We start from the raw sequence: 13,582 nt of genomic DNA, 5'->3' as shown, positions 1-13,582 counted from the left end.
CCCCACACTGTTTGCTCATCTATAAAATGGAAAAATACTACCTGGGATAGTTCCCTACCAGGATTTCTATGAAGGCCAAATGAAATAATGTATGTGAAAAGCTTTTCAAACCTAAAGGTGCCATGTAAATGTCAGATAGTCACATTATTAGAACTGTTCTATTGGGCCAGGCCTGTGATTTCATTGGCTCAAGAAAACCCCTGGTGAGGAGCTCCCTCTACCAGATATAGATTTGGACCCCTTCTGTGCAGCCTTCTAGAATTACCCACAGTGCTGAGAAGTGAAGAAGGGCTTTGCTCATGGACCCAAGGTCATGGGATGGAATAGATATTGGAAGAGCATTGATCAATCACTTACTAGGCATCAGGCACAGTGCTCCAAGCTAAGAATAGGAAGGGAAAATTAAGGCACCCTGTTCTCAGAGAGGAAGACAGGACATACTAGGAGTTCAACTGCAGGGCAAAGGGAAAAGTCCATGTGGAAAGGTCCCTAGTATACAGCATCAGGGCAAGGCCCAGCACTGTTAGATACAACCACAGAATAGACATTAAGGGCAAAGGGAATCATAGAATTAAGACTCAGAGGGGCCTTAGAGGCCATTAATAAGGCCCAGAGAGATTGGACCAAACTCCTTAGAATTAGAATTTATCCAAGGCTATGAAAGTAGCAAAGGCAGGATTTGAACCCATGTCCATTGGTTCCAAGACTAGTGTCTTTTCCACTGTCCCACACTGTGTCAAAGGCAGAATATGAGCTCAGGTCTTCCTGACTCTGAGGCTGGCATTCTATTCACTGCATCACAGTGCTTCTCATTTATTATTATTAATAGCAGAGAGTTTATCATTTTGAGGCAATTCTTTCACTCGGGTTATTTGTACTGTATTGATGATAATTCCTCATATATAAAAGAGGAATGAGAAGCAATTGAGAGCAGAATGGGCCAGTGACCACATGAATGCCCCATGAGCATTAATGACAATAACGTTTCTTTCTTTCTAGCTTTTTTCCCTTCTTTTGAGATTGGATTGTTTTCTCACTCAGGCTGAAAACGCACTGGCTTCTTATGAGCTCAGTCCCACTACTGAACATCATGGCGGCTTTGACCCATTCCATTTCTGACCTGGGCTAGTTCCTTTTTCCTTAGTGAATGGCATCCCCACTCCCCAACCTCCTGCCCAACTCTGGGTGTTCACCGCATTGGTGTCAGACTTAGTGATGTCCCCTGATCATCTTACCCCACTGTAGCTCAGAGCTCTGAGGTCAAGAATTCCACCAGCCTCAACCTCTTTGATAATAGAGATTACAGGCATGTGCCACCAAGGCTGGGACAATGCACATACTTCCATCTTGTTGTTCAGTCATTGTTTTAGTCATGCTCAACTCTTCATGATAGCTTGGGGGGTTTTCTTGGCAAAGATATTGGAGTGGTTTGCTGTTTTCTTTTCATCCAACTGTAGCAGCAAGCACCCCAGCGTTCCCAGGGTGGCTGCTAGCAATACAGGTTCTTGGATCTGCTTTGATAAAGGAAAGCAACTCAAAATGGGTTAACAAGCTTACTTTAATCAGTCAGACCATATATCGTTTACCTTGTTCAGGGGGAATAGGTCAGCACCCCGAACTTCAAAGCATACAGGCAGAATTATCAAGACAGAAACAGATCAAGTAGACAGCTTTCCAAACTGTCCAGCCATTACATCCATACCCAGTCAACATCTGGGTTTCCACATCTGGGTTTTTCAAAGCCGGGGGACTCTCAACAATGGCTTCCCAGAATTCAGATCAAATCACAGAACACTTCTCAAAGTGAGTCCCAAAACAAAGCTACACATCAGGGCTTATATAGCCTTCTCCTGGCTCAGAGAATGTAACAACCTTTTGGACCCACTGGTCAATCAAAAAGTATCTACTGAAAAAACAAACCTCCCTCCCCAGGCTTCTGGTGCACTTTAGCCTAGGGGCAGGGAAGATCTTCCAAATTTGCATTCCCATTACACCAACTCATTTTACAAATAAGCAAACTGAGGCAAATGGAGTTAAGTGACTTACCCAGAGTCACACAACTAGTAAGTGTTTGAGGCTGGATTTGAGCTCAGAAATATGTCTTCCTGACTTCAGGCCCTGTGCTCTAAGCACTATGGCACCACCTAGCTGCCCACACTTCCATAGTGTTTTATCATTTACAAAACCCTCCCTACCATCTGGGTGTATAAAGAGTCTGAGTACCAGTGTTCCCCTTTCACAGATGAAGAGCCTTTGGCTCAATGAGATGATGTCCAAGTTCACTGAGCTTATCAGTGCCTGAGCTAAGACTTCTCTTGAAGCTGACTCGTTTGACCCTGAGTTTGCCGTGTTCTTTTCACCAAAGCACCTTCTCAGTCAGAAGCCATTTTCTTTTGCAACGTGCATCCTCTCATTTCCTCTCAGAGACTGATTTGTGATTCTGTCATCTGGTCCCCCTGGCTCAGGTCTGTGGAATCCCGCAGACCGGCTGCCCTGTTGGCCACCTGTCCTCCAACTGCTCTTTAGTAGGTATCTTTATGCAAAATTAGGTTGTACATTGAGACTGATCAAGCTGGCCACTGATTTACTTACCACGTAATTCATGATGTGATGCAGATTCTAGGCACTCATCCATCATTCTCTGTCACATCGACCAAAAAAAGAGGAAGAGACTCATTTATTCCCCAAATGATCCCCCTCCTCCAGTCTCATACTATTTATGTCTTTTCTCAAGACAGAGAGATTCCTGGTCCTCATGACCAAGCTCAACTTTCCACCAGTCACCTCTTCCTTCTTTTAGAACATTGGACAGCAACATAATTTTTTTCTTTAAAACAATATCCAAATCAATGCTTATGAGTCACTCAGACTCAAAACAGGAGCAGTATGTATTTGTGTGGATTGTAGGGTTCAAGATCTTGGGCTGGAAGGATCCTCAGAAACCATCCAGTCCAACTCTTTTGCACAGATAAGGAAACTGAGGCGAGGTGACTTGTCCAAGGTCACACAAATAGGGTATGAAGCCAGGTCCTCTGAATCTAGCACTCTTTCTTCTGTCCCATCCAAAGAAGATGATAAAATTGGGCAGAAAGGAAGGAAGGGGATAGACTTGAGGAAATGATTTAGACTTTCTGGGCCTCAGGTTCCTCATCTCTAAAATAAAGGGATTTTATTAGATGGCCTTTGAGGTCCCTTCCAGCTTTACATCTATGATCTTAAGAAGGGAGGAAAGAAGAAAATGAAGAAAGGAGGAAGAAAGACAATTGGAGAGGGAGGAAGAAAAGGAAAGAATGAGGAAGGGAAGAAAGAACATAAATAGAATTGAAGGAAGGAAAGGATCTTGAGGAAGAGAAGAAGGAAGACAAGTATAGATGAAGGAAGAAAAGGAAAGAATGAGGAAGGGAATACAGGTGGAGAGGGAAGAAGAAGAAGAGAGGATGAAGAAAAGAAGGAGGAAGACAAGTAGAAATGAAGAAAGGAAAAGAGAGAATGAGGAAAGGAAGAAGAAAGGCAGAGATGAAGGAAGGAAAGGAGAGAAGGAAGAAAAGTGGAGAGGGAAGAAGGAAAGAAAGAGGGAGTGAAGCAAAGGGCTTTGCAGCCCTAGCCCCAGCTCCTATCCTGCAGGCTTGAAAGACACCTGTCATGACTTGAGCTGCATCAGCCTGACCCCAGGGTGCCCACCTTGGGGCCTGGCACTCTTAAGTGATGCTCCTGCTGGGCACCTTGGGCATTTAAGCCTCAATGATGACACTGAAATGAAAAGGACATCACTGCCACCATCCACTGCAGAGAGGCTGGTTCTGTGACTATTGAGGCCAAGAGAGAACAAAGGTGACTTACCCAGTTTCACACATAGTAGGCAGTAAATCTGAAATCCTCACCTCAACATTCTATGCACAGGAGCATGATGTATTGGACCTATTTTACAAATGAGGAAACTGAGGCTAAGAGAGATAAAGACATGTCCATCAACAGAGCTTAGGTTAATATGGATAGACAGAGAGGCTATTAGCCAAGGCATCACTTAGAAGAGATTTTAGTCTATTTTTGTGTGCCTGGACCCCTGTGGCAGGCTGGGGAAACTTGTGGCCCTCTTCAGAATAAGGTTTTTAAATGCATGAAACAAAATATATGTGATTAGAAGGAAATCAATCTTATGGAAAAACAGTTATCAAAATATATTTTAAGTTCACATGTCCCAGGTTAAGAACCACTAAATTTAAGTATGATTTATATTATCAACTAAGTTCCTTGTGTTTAAATTAAGGACTTAGCTAATCAAAGCTATTCCTACTTTTGCTTATGAGGACATCTACACATTTTATGGTCAGTAACAGGAATCCAATTTCACTTAATATTTGATATCATGACAGTTCTCATCAAGTAACTTGGACCAACAAATAGTTCCCATTCAGACTAGAGTTCCCAACAGGAAACTCAACTATGAATTTCCTGGTACAACTAGGAAGGGATGATCTGGGCTTTCTCCCAGGATGCCCGGAGGCAATGGGGTTCTATGGGGAGATCATTGGATTTGGGGTCAGAAAGCCTGGGTTCAAATCCTTGTTCTGACAATTACTACCTGTGTGATCTTGATCAAGTCAATCAATTTCTACAGACCTCAATTTCCTTATCTGAAAATGAAGGGATTTCTTTAGTTGTCTCCTCAGGACTCTTACAGCTTCAGTAAAATCAGTCATAATAAGAAGCTACTAAATGGTGCGTTGAGATGAGCTTATCCTCCTTCCTTTTTCTCAAAACCTCAAAAGAGGGCCTGCTTGGCAGGCACACCTCAGAGAAAATAGATGGCACTTATCCTCTGTGCAAAAATGCTGAATTATGACTTTAATGGTTCCTTCTTTACCAGAAATGAAGCCAAGCTCACCTCCATGAGGTGATCTGATCTTTCCCCTCTTCCTGAGCTCAGAATAATTTTTTTCTATAAAAGCAGCCACAAGCATCCCCAGAACAAGATCTTGTGGACTGTAACCTGGCTTTTTCAGTCTCTTTCAAGTAGGAGATTTCTCTCCACTTGCTTCTCTTCTCACTCTCCTCCTCTCAGACTGATCACTTCTTCAATCAACCACTTGGGTCAAAAGGAAATTAGTCACTTAGGGCTGTTTTTGGAATGACTTCTATGATGGTTGTTCTACCTGAACATGAGATTTGAACTTTCTTGACTGACCTGCCAAACCTGAGCCATTCCCCAATTTTTGTTTCTTGTCATTTCTCCTGACTTTGGTCTCGTCATGGTAAAAATAATTGTGGTTCAGGGGGCGGCTAGGTGGCGCAGTGAATAGAACACTGGCCCTAGAGTCAGGAGGACCTGAGTTCAAGTCTGGCCTCAGACACTTAACCCCCCCCGCCATAGCCATGTGACCTTGGGCAAGTCACTTAACCCCAATTTCCCTCCAAAAAGCAAAAATAAAAATTATGGTTCACATGCAATTATATAAATCATATATATATAGGTATTTATATATGTATTTATATGTGCATATATAGATACATGTACATATGTATATATGTGTGTACATATAAATCTATATCTGTCTATCTAGTAAAGGTAAAGGTCAAGCTGTCATTCAGTTGTGTCCAACTCTCCATGACCCCGTGTACTATAGCAGTCAATGCTGTCCATGGGGTTTTCTTGGCAATCATACTGAAGTGGTTGCTGTTTCCTTCTCCAGTGGATTAAGACAAACAGAGATTAAGTGACTTGCCCTGGGTCACACAGCTTGTAAGTGTCTAAGGCCAGATTTGAACTTAGGTCTTTCTGACTTCAGGTGCAGTGTTCCATTCACTGAGACACCTTGTTGCTTCAAAGGTCAGGCTTGTTATACAAGCCATTACAAGAAGAGAGATTGGTTAGCTTACAGAATTTATGTCAACCAAGTGAGCTCTGAATATGAAGGTATATATGTGTGTATATGCTGTCAACATAATCATTTCTATATATATGTATATACACTTATATGTGCATACATATGTATAGCTATACACATGTGTCTGTGTATGTAGCTATAAATATGTTCACAGTAGGTGGGAAATGGAAAACAAATGGCAGGCAGGCAGTCTATGTCCACAGCTGACCTTGGAGAGAGAGGACAGGAAGGTAAGTAATCTGCCATTGACCTTGGGGGAGCATAGTATGGTAACTTTGCTGCTCTCACTGGTGTATCATTAATGATAGCTAATGATATTTGCAGCTGCTATGGAGGTGTAAGACCAGTAACAACAGCACACAGAAGGGCTGCTAGCACAGGTTCTTTGATCTGCTTTTCTAAAGGAAAGACACCTTCAAAAGGGTTAATAATCTTACTTTAATTAAACAATCAGAAAGATATATAAGTAGAGAGAAGTGAGCATGCAAGAAAGAATCCAATAGACAGGGCTCTAACTGTCTAAACAGAATAATAGAAGAATTTAAATCACCAGACCAGGGAGCACCAACATCTGGGTTCACAAAGCCAGGGAGCTCCTTAACAATTGGCTTCCCAGAATCTCATGTGGTCAAATCACAAAGAAACATTCTTCCTATGAGTGAGCCCCAAAGTATAATACCAACTTCCAAGTATATGCAGTTTTCACTAAAAGACTCAGAGCCAGAAGGCATCACAACTCACTTGACTCAGTGCCTAACTGGCTCAGTATCAAAAGGTGTGAAAGCCTTCCTTCAAGCAAGCTCCTCCCCCAGGGCAAATATAAATCTGTGATTGAAATACCTGTGTAGCTTTAGACTTGAGAAATGGCCCCTGTTCCAAGGGAAAAAGGGGACATGTGGTCATGTAGGCCTAATAATGGACAGGGAGGATCTTATATTCCATTAACCCTGCAAGTGGCCAGGAGAGCAGGGGGCATGGGGAAGAGCAGTCAGAAAGATGGGGTGGGGGAACGAGTTTGATCATTTTGCATTGAAGAGGAAGCGTGTTTAAAGATGAAGGCCCTCATGCCATGAAAGGAAAGTCACAGGCCCCCTCTCTCTCTGACTCTGAAATCTTGTCTTTTCTTTCTTTCAAGACTGAATTTTTTTAAAGTAGGATGAATGTGGAGATAAAGGATTCTTAGAATGCCAGAGATAAAAGATCTTTTTACAATTGTCTATTCAGTTCAGAAAAGGACACAAAAACAAATAGGGCAATTTTGTTAATAATATGTTAAGTGTAATATATATTTAAAAACAAAAAACTAGGAGTTCATAATTTTCTAACTAATCTTGTTTTTATTATTCTTTGAATATTGGAATGTTTTCTGATGGTTGTGAAATATATAACAAAAAACAAAAAAGTTTAGTTTCAAAAAATTTTCTACTCCAACCATCACATTTTCAGAGGAGGAAGCCAATGTCCATTAGTTTAAGTAAGTCAAGTTACTTGCCCAAGGTCACTTAGATAGTGACAAAGCTAAGATCAAAGCCCAGTATTGAATTATTGAAGTATTGAGTTTGGTTTTGGGTGCAACATTTTAAGGAAGGACTTGGTAAACTAGAAGGTATCCAGAGAAAGGCAAGCAGGGTGAGGAAGGGTCTTAAATTTGTGCCACATGGGAATCAGTTGAAGGAAATGGGAATGTTTAAACTGGAGAAGAGAAAGCTTAGAGTACACACTGTGTTCAAGTCTTTAAAAAATTATCATGTGGAAGAAATCCATGTCATGTTTTAAGCCCTATTAAGCCTAAAGGGTCAGTAGATATGAAGAATAAATGTTATCAAAAGGACAATATAAGATTGATGACTAGAAAAAATTATTATTTTTTAAATAGTTGACTTTTTAAATTAACACATATACATTGACTTGTCTTCTGGCTTGTTGAAGCAGTAGGTTAGACAACACTTGCCAAAATAATGTCTGTCAAAATGGCTAGCCATAAAGACTCCAGCACCACATTCATCAGAAGGGCACTCTCGTGGAAGGCGGCTAATCTTGCCATTCTCATCAACCTTATAGTACTTCAGAACAGCAAGCTTTCTCTTATGCTTGTTCTTTTTGGGAGTGGTGTAAGACTTCTTCTTTCTCTTCTTGGCACCACCACAAATCCTCAGAACAAGATGAAGGGTAGATCCCTTCTGAATGTTGTAGTAAGACAAAGTATGTCTATCTTCCAGTTGCTTGCCCGCAAAAATCAATCTTTGTTGATCAGGTGGAATACCTTCCTTATCTTGTATCTTGGCCTTGACATTTTCAATAGTATCGGACAGTTCAACCTCAAGGGTGATGGTCTTCCCTGTCAAAGTCTTCACGAAAATCTGCATCGTGGCAGGTCCACCCGGTGATGGCAGATCCGAAAGAGCTAGAAAAAATTCTTAACATCAAGAGCTGTCCAATAGTGGAATGGTCTACATTATGAGGGGATCTTGCTTCAGACCTTTGAGCAAAGGCTGGATAACCACTTGTTGGGGTGCAGGTGGGGCTATAAATAATATTCTGGTTTGGGTGCAAGTTGGACTGGGTATCCCCTTTCATCTTGGCATTCCATGGCACTCACAGATAAGAGCCCTCCGTTTCATTGAACTCAGCCTCCTTCCTGTTTCCTAGTCACCCCCAGTCAACCACAATGACTTTGCTCTTCCTGTCTCCTTTCTTCCTTCCTCTATCTTCTTTACTCACTCCTCTCTACCCATCTAAATCCTTCTGCCTTTGGAAACCCAGATGAGAAGCCCCCTCTTCAATGTAGCCTTCCCTGGCTAATCCAGCCCTTCCTGGGGTGATCTTTCCCTTTCCTGATCTCCAGTGGCCATTAGAGCAGGAATTCCTAACCTTCTCTGCACCTTTGGATGCCTTTGGCAGTTTGGTGAAACTTATGGACCCATTCTCAGAATTGTGCTTTTGAATGCAGAAAATGAAATACATAACACAACAAAAGAAACTAGTTATATCAAAATACAGATATCAGAAGTATTTTTAGAAAAATTCATGGGTTCCCAGGTTAAGAATCCCTACCTCAGATGCAGTCTCACACAATTTTCACATTTGCCCATATGTCATTGTTTATTTTTCTTGTGTTGTTTTTTGGCTATAAATCTCAATTTCCTCAGATAGTCCCCCTTCCAATTGGACTGGAAAGTACACATTATACCTATATTGTATTCCCCCTTCCCCCATTGATATTATGTGAAGAACACTGAACTTTGAGTCAGAAGATCTGGGTTTAAATCCTAGCTTTGGAACTTCCTCTTTGAATCACCTTGATCAAGTTACACATCTACATGTGCACACACATATACATAAGTATGTACATACATACATATATTCACACTATCTCCTCTGATCTAGTGTAAGATTCTTCGCAGCAAGGGCTTTGCCTTTCGTTTTCCTTGGTTTGTTTTTGTATCTCTCAAGGTTAGTAGTGCCTGGTATACAGTAGGTGCCTAATAAATTGTATTGATCTCTGTGGGCTTTAATTTCTTCCTCTGTAAAATTAATCATCTTTAAGGTCCTTTCTAGGCACAAATAATAGTTACTCCATGGATGGCATGGTGGACTTGGAAGCAGGAAGACCCGATTTCCAGTCTTTCCTGAGATATTCACTAGCCAGCCTTGTGAACTTGGGCAAGTCACTGGACTTCTGTGTGTATTGGTTTCCTTATCTGAAAAATGGGGATAATAAAAGCACCCTCTCCAAAGGTGTTGTGAGGACCAAATGGGAGAACGTGCGTACTTAGCAAACCATAAGGTGCTACAAAGATGCTCACTACTCTTACATCACCCTTCAAAGTGTACAAAGGGCTTTACACATATTCTCTCCTCTGATCCTCACCTGTGAGGGATGTGCTATTATTATTTTCACTTCAAAAGTGAGGAAATAGAAGCTGAGAGCAATTAAGTGACTTGCCCAGGGTCACAGAGTTAGAGTGAAGGTCTGAAGCATGATTTGAACTTGGACCTTCCTGAACTCCAAGTCCAAGATTCTCTCTACTAGACCGTGCTGCCTCCACACCCTGTAAATTAAGAAACATCCAGTAACATGGGGTTGGGTAGGAAGGAAGGAAATAGGAGAGAAGGAGGGAAGGGAGGAAGGAAGGAATGAAGGAAGGAAGGAAGGAAGAAAGGAAGGAAGGAAGGAAGGAAGGAAGGAAGGGAGGGAGGGAGGAAGGAAGGAAGGAAGAGAGGAAGGGAGGGAGAGAGGGAAGGAAGGAAGGAAGGAAAGAAGGAAGGAAGAAAAAAGGCAAGCAGGCTAGATGAATGGATACAAAAACAATTTCAACAAAAGACAAATCACTTAGTGTCTATCACAGAAATAAATGCAGAAGTACAGGCACAGGTTGGTTGAAGGATTCCCTCAGGGTCATGCAGGAGGATCACTCTAGACAGGTGTTCTTAGCCTTTTTTCTGTCGTGGACCCCTTTGGTAGTCTGGTGAAAACTCTTTAGCATATTTTAAAATATATTTATATAATATCTATCCATCTAATATATAAATATTAAATATAATATAGAAATATATTAAATATATAACATATATTGAAAATATATTGAAATCCACTTATCAAAATACTTAAAAAATATACATTTACAGTCTCCAGGTTAAGAACCTTTACCATAGATGAATATAATCCCTCTGAAGGCAAGGACTGTCTCTTTTCTTTTCTTTTTGATTTCATGTCCCACATGCACAGCCTAGTGCCTCCTACATAGCAGGCATTTACTAAATGTTGTTTGAATGCACATGGAAACGGGATCCAGAGGGTACTGCATCCTTTCTCACTCTGCCCTTTCTCTCGCTTCTCTCTCCTTTCTCCACATCCTCCTTGTTCCCCTCCTCCTCTCCCTCTCCCAGTGCATTCCCAAAAGCAGAATCGACAGACCTGTGTCCGGAAGAGCTTAATATGCGCCTTTGCCATGGCCTTCATTATCAGTGTCATGTTGATCGCGGCCAATCAGATCCTCCGCAGCGGCATGGAGTAGTAAGTAGTCCTTCACCCGACACTGTGAACCAAACTCGCCATGCATGTGCATGCCCGGTGGGCAGACTTTTTTCCTCCATGAAACCGGAAAGGGAACGAGGTGGACAACAAGACGCTTTCGGCAAAGGGAACCCGAGGCCGGCAGGACGACCCGTCTTGAGAACCAGCTCCATCTTCTTGTCAGGGACACCAAAGGGCTGTCTTCAATGCTTTAATAGTTTTGTTTCCTAATGCAATAAAATTAAAAAAAATAAAATAAAAACCCGGGGAGTTCTGAATTCTTGCTTCAGCCATCAATAGAACTCTGAGGAGAAGCTTCATTTCCATCTGGGACCGACGTGTGGTGGTCTATGCTGGGAGTCGGAAAGTGAGAGAGAGAGAGATCAGAGACTGAGCACCAGCTGCAGTTACTACTGGCCAACTCCATACATCCAACCCAAAGCTTGGCCAACAGCAGACTCTTCCTTGGGGGCGGGCCTATTTTGGCTCCACAGAAGCTGACTTTGATGTATCTGCAAAGAAGGCCACCATTTCATCCCCCTCAGCTTCCTCCGTTCACCCCCAATGGAGCGCCTGTGGCGTGAGGGCAAAGCCATTGTACAGGGTCATAGTTTTCAAGTGGTACCACACCTCACCGGTGTGCGTGTGTGTTTGCGTGCTATTCCTACTTTTTTTTTTTTTTAACTGCCTTGGACACGGGACTTTTGTTGGCAGAATTGAAGGCTGGGGAGGAAGGCTTTGGGTCTCCATTTGCAGTTTTCTTTCTGTCCCCAGCGCAGATAGGGGAAGCTCCTTTTATGCACCAGCATCTTGGAATCTGCATAGAGCCTTTTTCCCAAACTTGCCTCCTGTGCAGCCATTAGAGAGAGAAAGAAAAAAAAAGGAAATATATGTGTATATGTATAAATATATAGATATATTTGGCTTCCTTATGTACGTGCCCAACTGTGCCATTGTCCATTCTAAATTTTTTGTTTCTGCTACAAATCAATCCCTTAGCAATGCAATTCTTATTATAATATTATTATTGTTGTTATTCTTGTTTTTACTGGGGCAGGTGGGGATGGAATGTTTTAAGCCCTCCAACTATGTGTTATCTTTGGTGATAGAGATAAAGAATGAGCAAATCTTTCTGCCAGATCTCCTCTGTAGGTGACACTCTCCTGGAGGAACATCTTCCCTTTTCTCCGTCAGTCATTCTTCCCCCTTCCCTGTCAGGTTCCATCAGTGTGTGGGCTCAGGGTAAAATCAGCCCAACTGAACATTTTAAGCCAAAGTGACTGAGATGGAAAGATCAAACTACTATATTTTACATAACATCTCCTGACATTCAGATTCTGCGATTGACTCATTTTCACGGAAGAGATTTTAATGAGCTTAGCAAACAAGACAGGTAATTTACTTTTGCATGCATGGTGGTGATGGTGGTGGTGGTGGTGGTGGTAAAGAGGGGAACAAAATGACCTGTTTTCAATGCAATCTTAAAAACTGTAATTTAGTCTCTTTTCCAAGGTGCCGTATCAGTCCATTACAATTAATTCTCGTTTTGCATAGTCTGATTAGTGAATTCTCATCAGCTGTAACATTGCTCTGTAACATTTCTCATTGTACTTTTCCAAGCTCGGTTGGGAGCTCAGAAATACTTCATTAAATTCTGTCATGGGGTTTTTCTGGGTGCATTCTCATCTACATCCTAAATCCAAAAGCTTTCTCTTGCTTTGTTACCTTTCTTTCCTTCCTGTTTTGAGGTACCCAAACACTCACCTCGATAGGTTTATCTTCTTGGAGTTGTCTTTACAAATATCTCTAGACAGGACCCTTCCTTCCCTCTCCTCCCTCCATCCCAAGACACCCTACCCTGCAATCTGTCCTCACTCCAAACTTTCACCCCTCCTCCTCCCCAGTCACCACAGTTAATTGTCTGTGCATAAGATGGGTCAACTCAGCTGTGGAATCTTCCTGCCATAGGAGAGTGAGAATCTTCACACTATGCAGGTATAAGAGTGTTAAAACAAAAACAAAAAAACCTTCCCTGTGAATGACAGTGGAAGTAGACCAGGAGGCAGATGTAAACCTCTGGGACTCACAGATGGGTGGTCCAGGGATCAGGGAATCCCCTTCTGAAAGCCCCATGGAGTCAGAGCTTAGGAGCTTGTTGACAATTTTACTTATGATTTCCTGTGTGATGTCAGCTAAGTCACATTCCCTCTCTGGACCCATTTTCCTGCCAGCATAGCTAGGGGAATTCAGTTCTAACATTCTGAGATGCATAGCATCCCAGCTTTAGCAGCCGTGAAATCTAACCCCCTCACTTCACAGTTGAGAATGAAAACCCAGAGAGACTAAGTGACTCATGACCCAAGGTCATTGACCCCCAACACCAAATGACATCACCTTGATTCTATGCATCCAATGGCAGCCACTCTAAGGAAACAAGTGTCTGGTGACCAGTGCTCCCCCATGTCTGCAGGCAGAGGTTCAGAGTGAATGGTACCTGCCTTAGCCTTTGAGATGGAGGCTGGGGTGGTGGAAGAAAGCTCTGTACTAACTTGAATTTCAATTCAGGGATTCCTCAGAGCTAGAAAGGATTGCTAATATCACCTACTATGAACCCTTCCTTTTACATGGGAGGAAACTGAGTGAGAAGATGACTTCTTCAGGGTCAAACCCCTAATGAATG

The 13,582-nt window shown here is 42.2% G+C and overlaps 2 protein-coding genes across 2 annotated transcripts in view; one reads left to right on the top strand and one right to left on the bottom strand.

Moving 5' to 3' along the window:
• CALN1 (calneuron 1) overlaps positions 1 to 13,357 on the top strand; it is a 501,720-nt gene extending 488,363 nt beyond the window's left edge. Inside the window, exon 7 of the mRNA XM_069089548.1 lies at positions 10,776 to 13,357. Within this exon, the coding sequence (XP_068945649.1) occupies positions 10,776 to 10,903 (128 nt within the window). The 3' untranslated portion in view covers positions 10,904 to 13,357. The remainder of the gene's footprint in view (positions 1 to 10,775) is intronic.
• Positions 7,764 to 8,252, bottom strand: LOC138162403 (ubiquitin-ribosomal protein eS31 fusion protein-like). Its single transcript, XM_069089549.1, has one exon. It carries the CDS (start codon positions 8,249 to 8,251, stop codon positions 7,775 to 7,777), a length of 477 nt encoding a protein of 158 aa, XP_068945650.1. The 5' UTR covers position 8,252; the 3' UTR covers positions 7,764 to 7,774.
• Positions 13,358 to 13,582: the final 225 nt, after the last annotated feature.

Source organism: Petaurus breviceps, unplaced genomic scaffold, assembly GCF_028583685.1.
Source record: "Petaurus breviceps papuanus isolate PSGF00001 unplaced genomic scaffold, PetGlider_PUasm1.0 186, whole genome shotgun sequence".
In the NCBI taxonomy this organism is placed as follows: domain Eukaryota; kingdom Metazoa; phylum Chordata; class Mammalia; order Diprotodontia; family Petauridae; genus Petaurus; species Petaurus breviceps.
The sequence above is the reverse complement of the archived record's forward strand: the minus strand, read 5'-3'. Positions and strand labels throughout refer to the sequence as shown.

Excerpts from the sequence above, each read along its gene's own strand:
- LOC138162403 (XM_069089549.1), bottom strand. The coding sequence starts at position 8,251 with ATGCAGATTTTCGTGAAGACTTTGACAGGGAAGACCATCACCCTTGAG.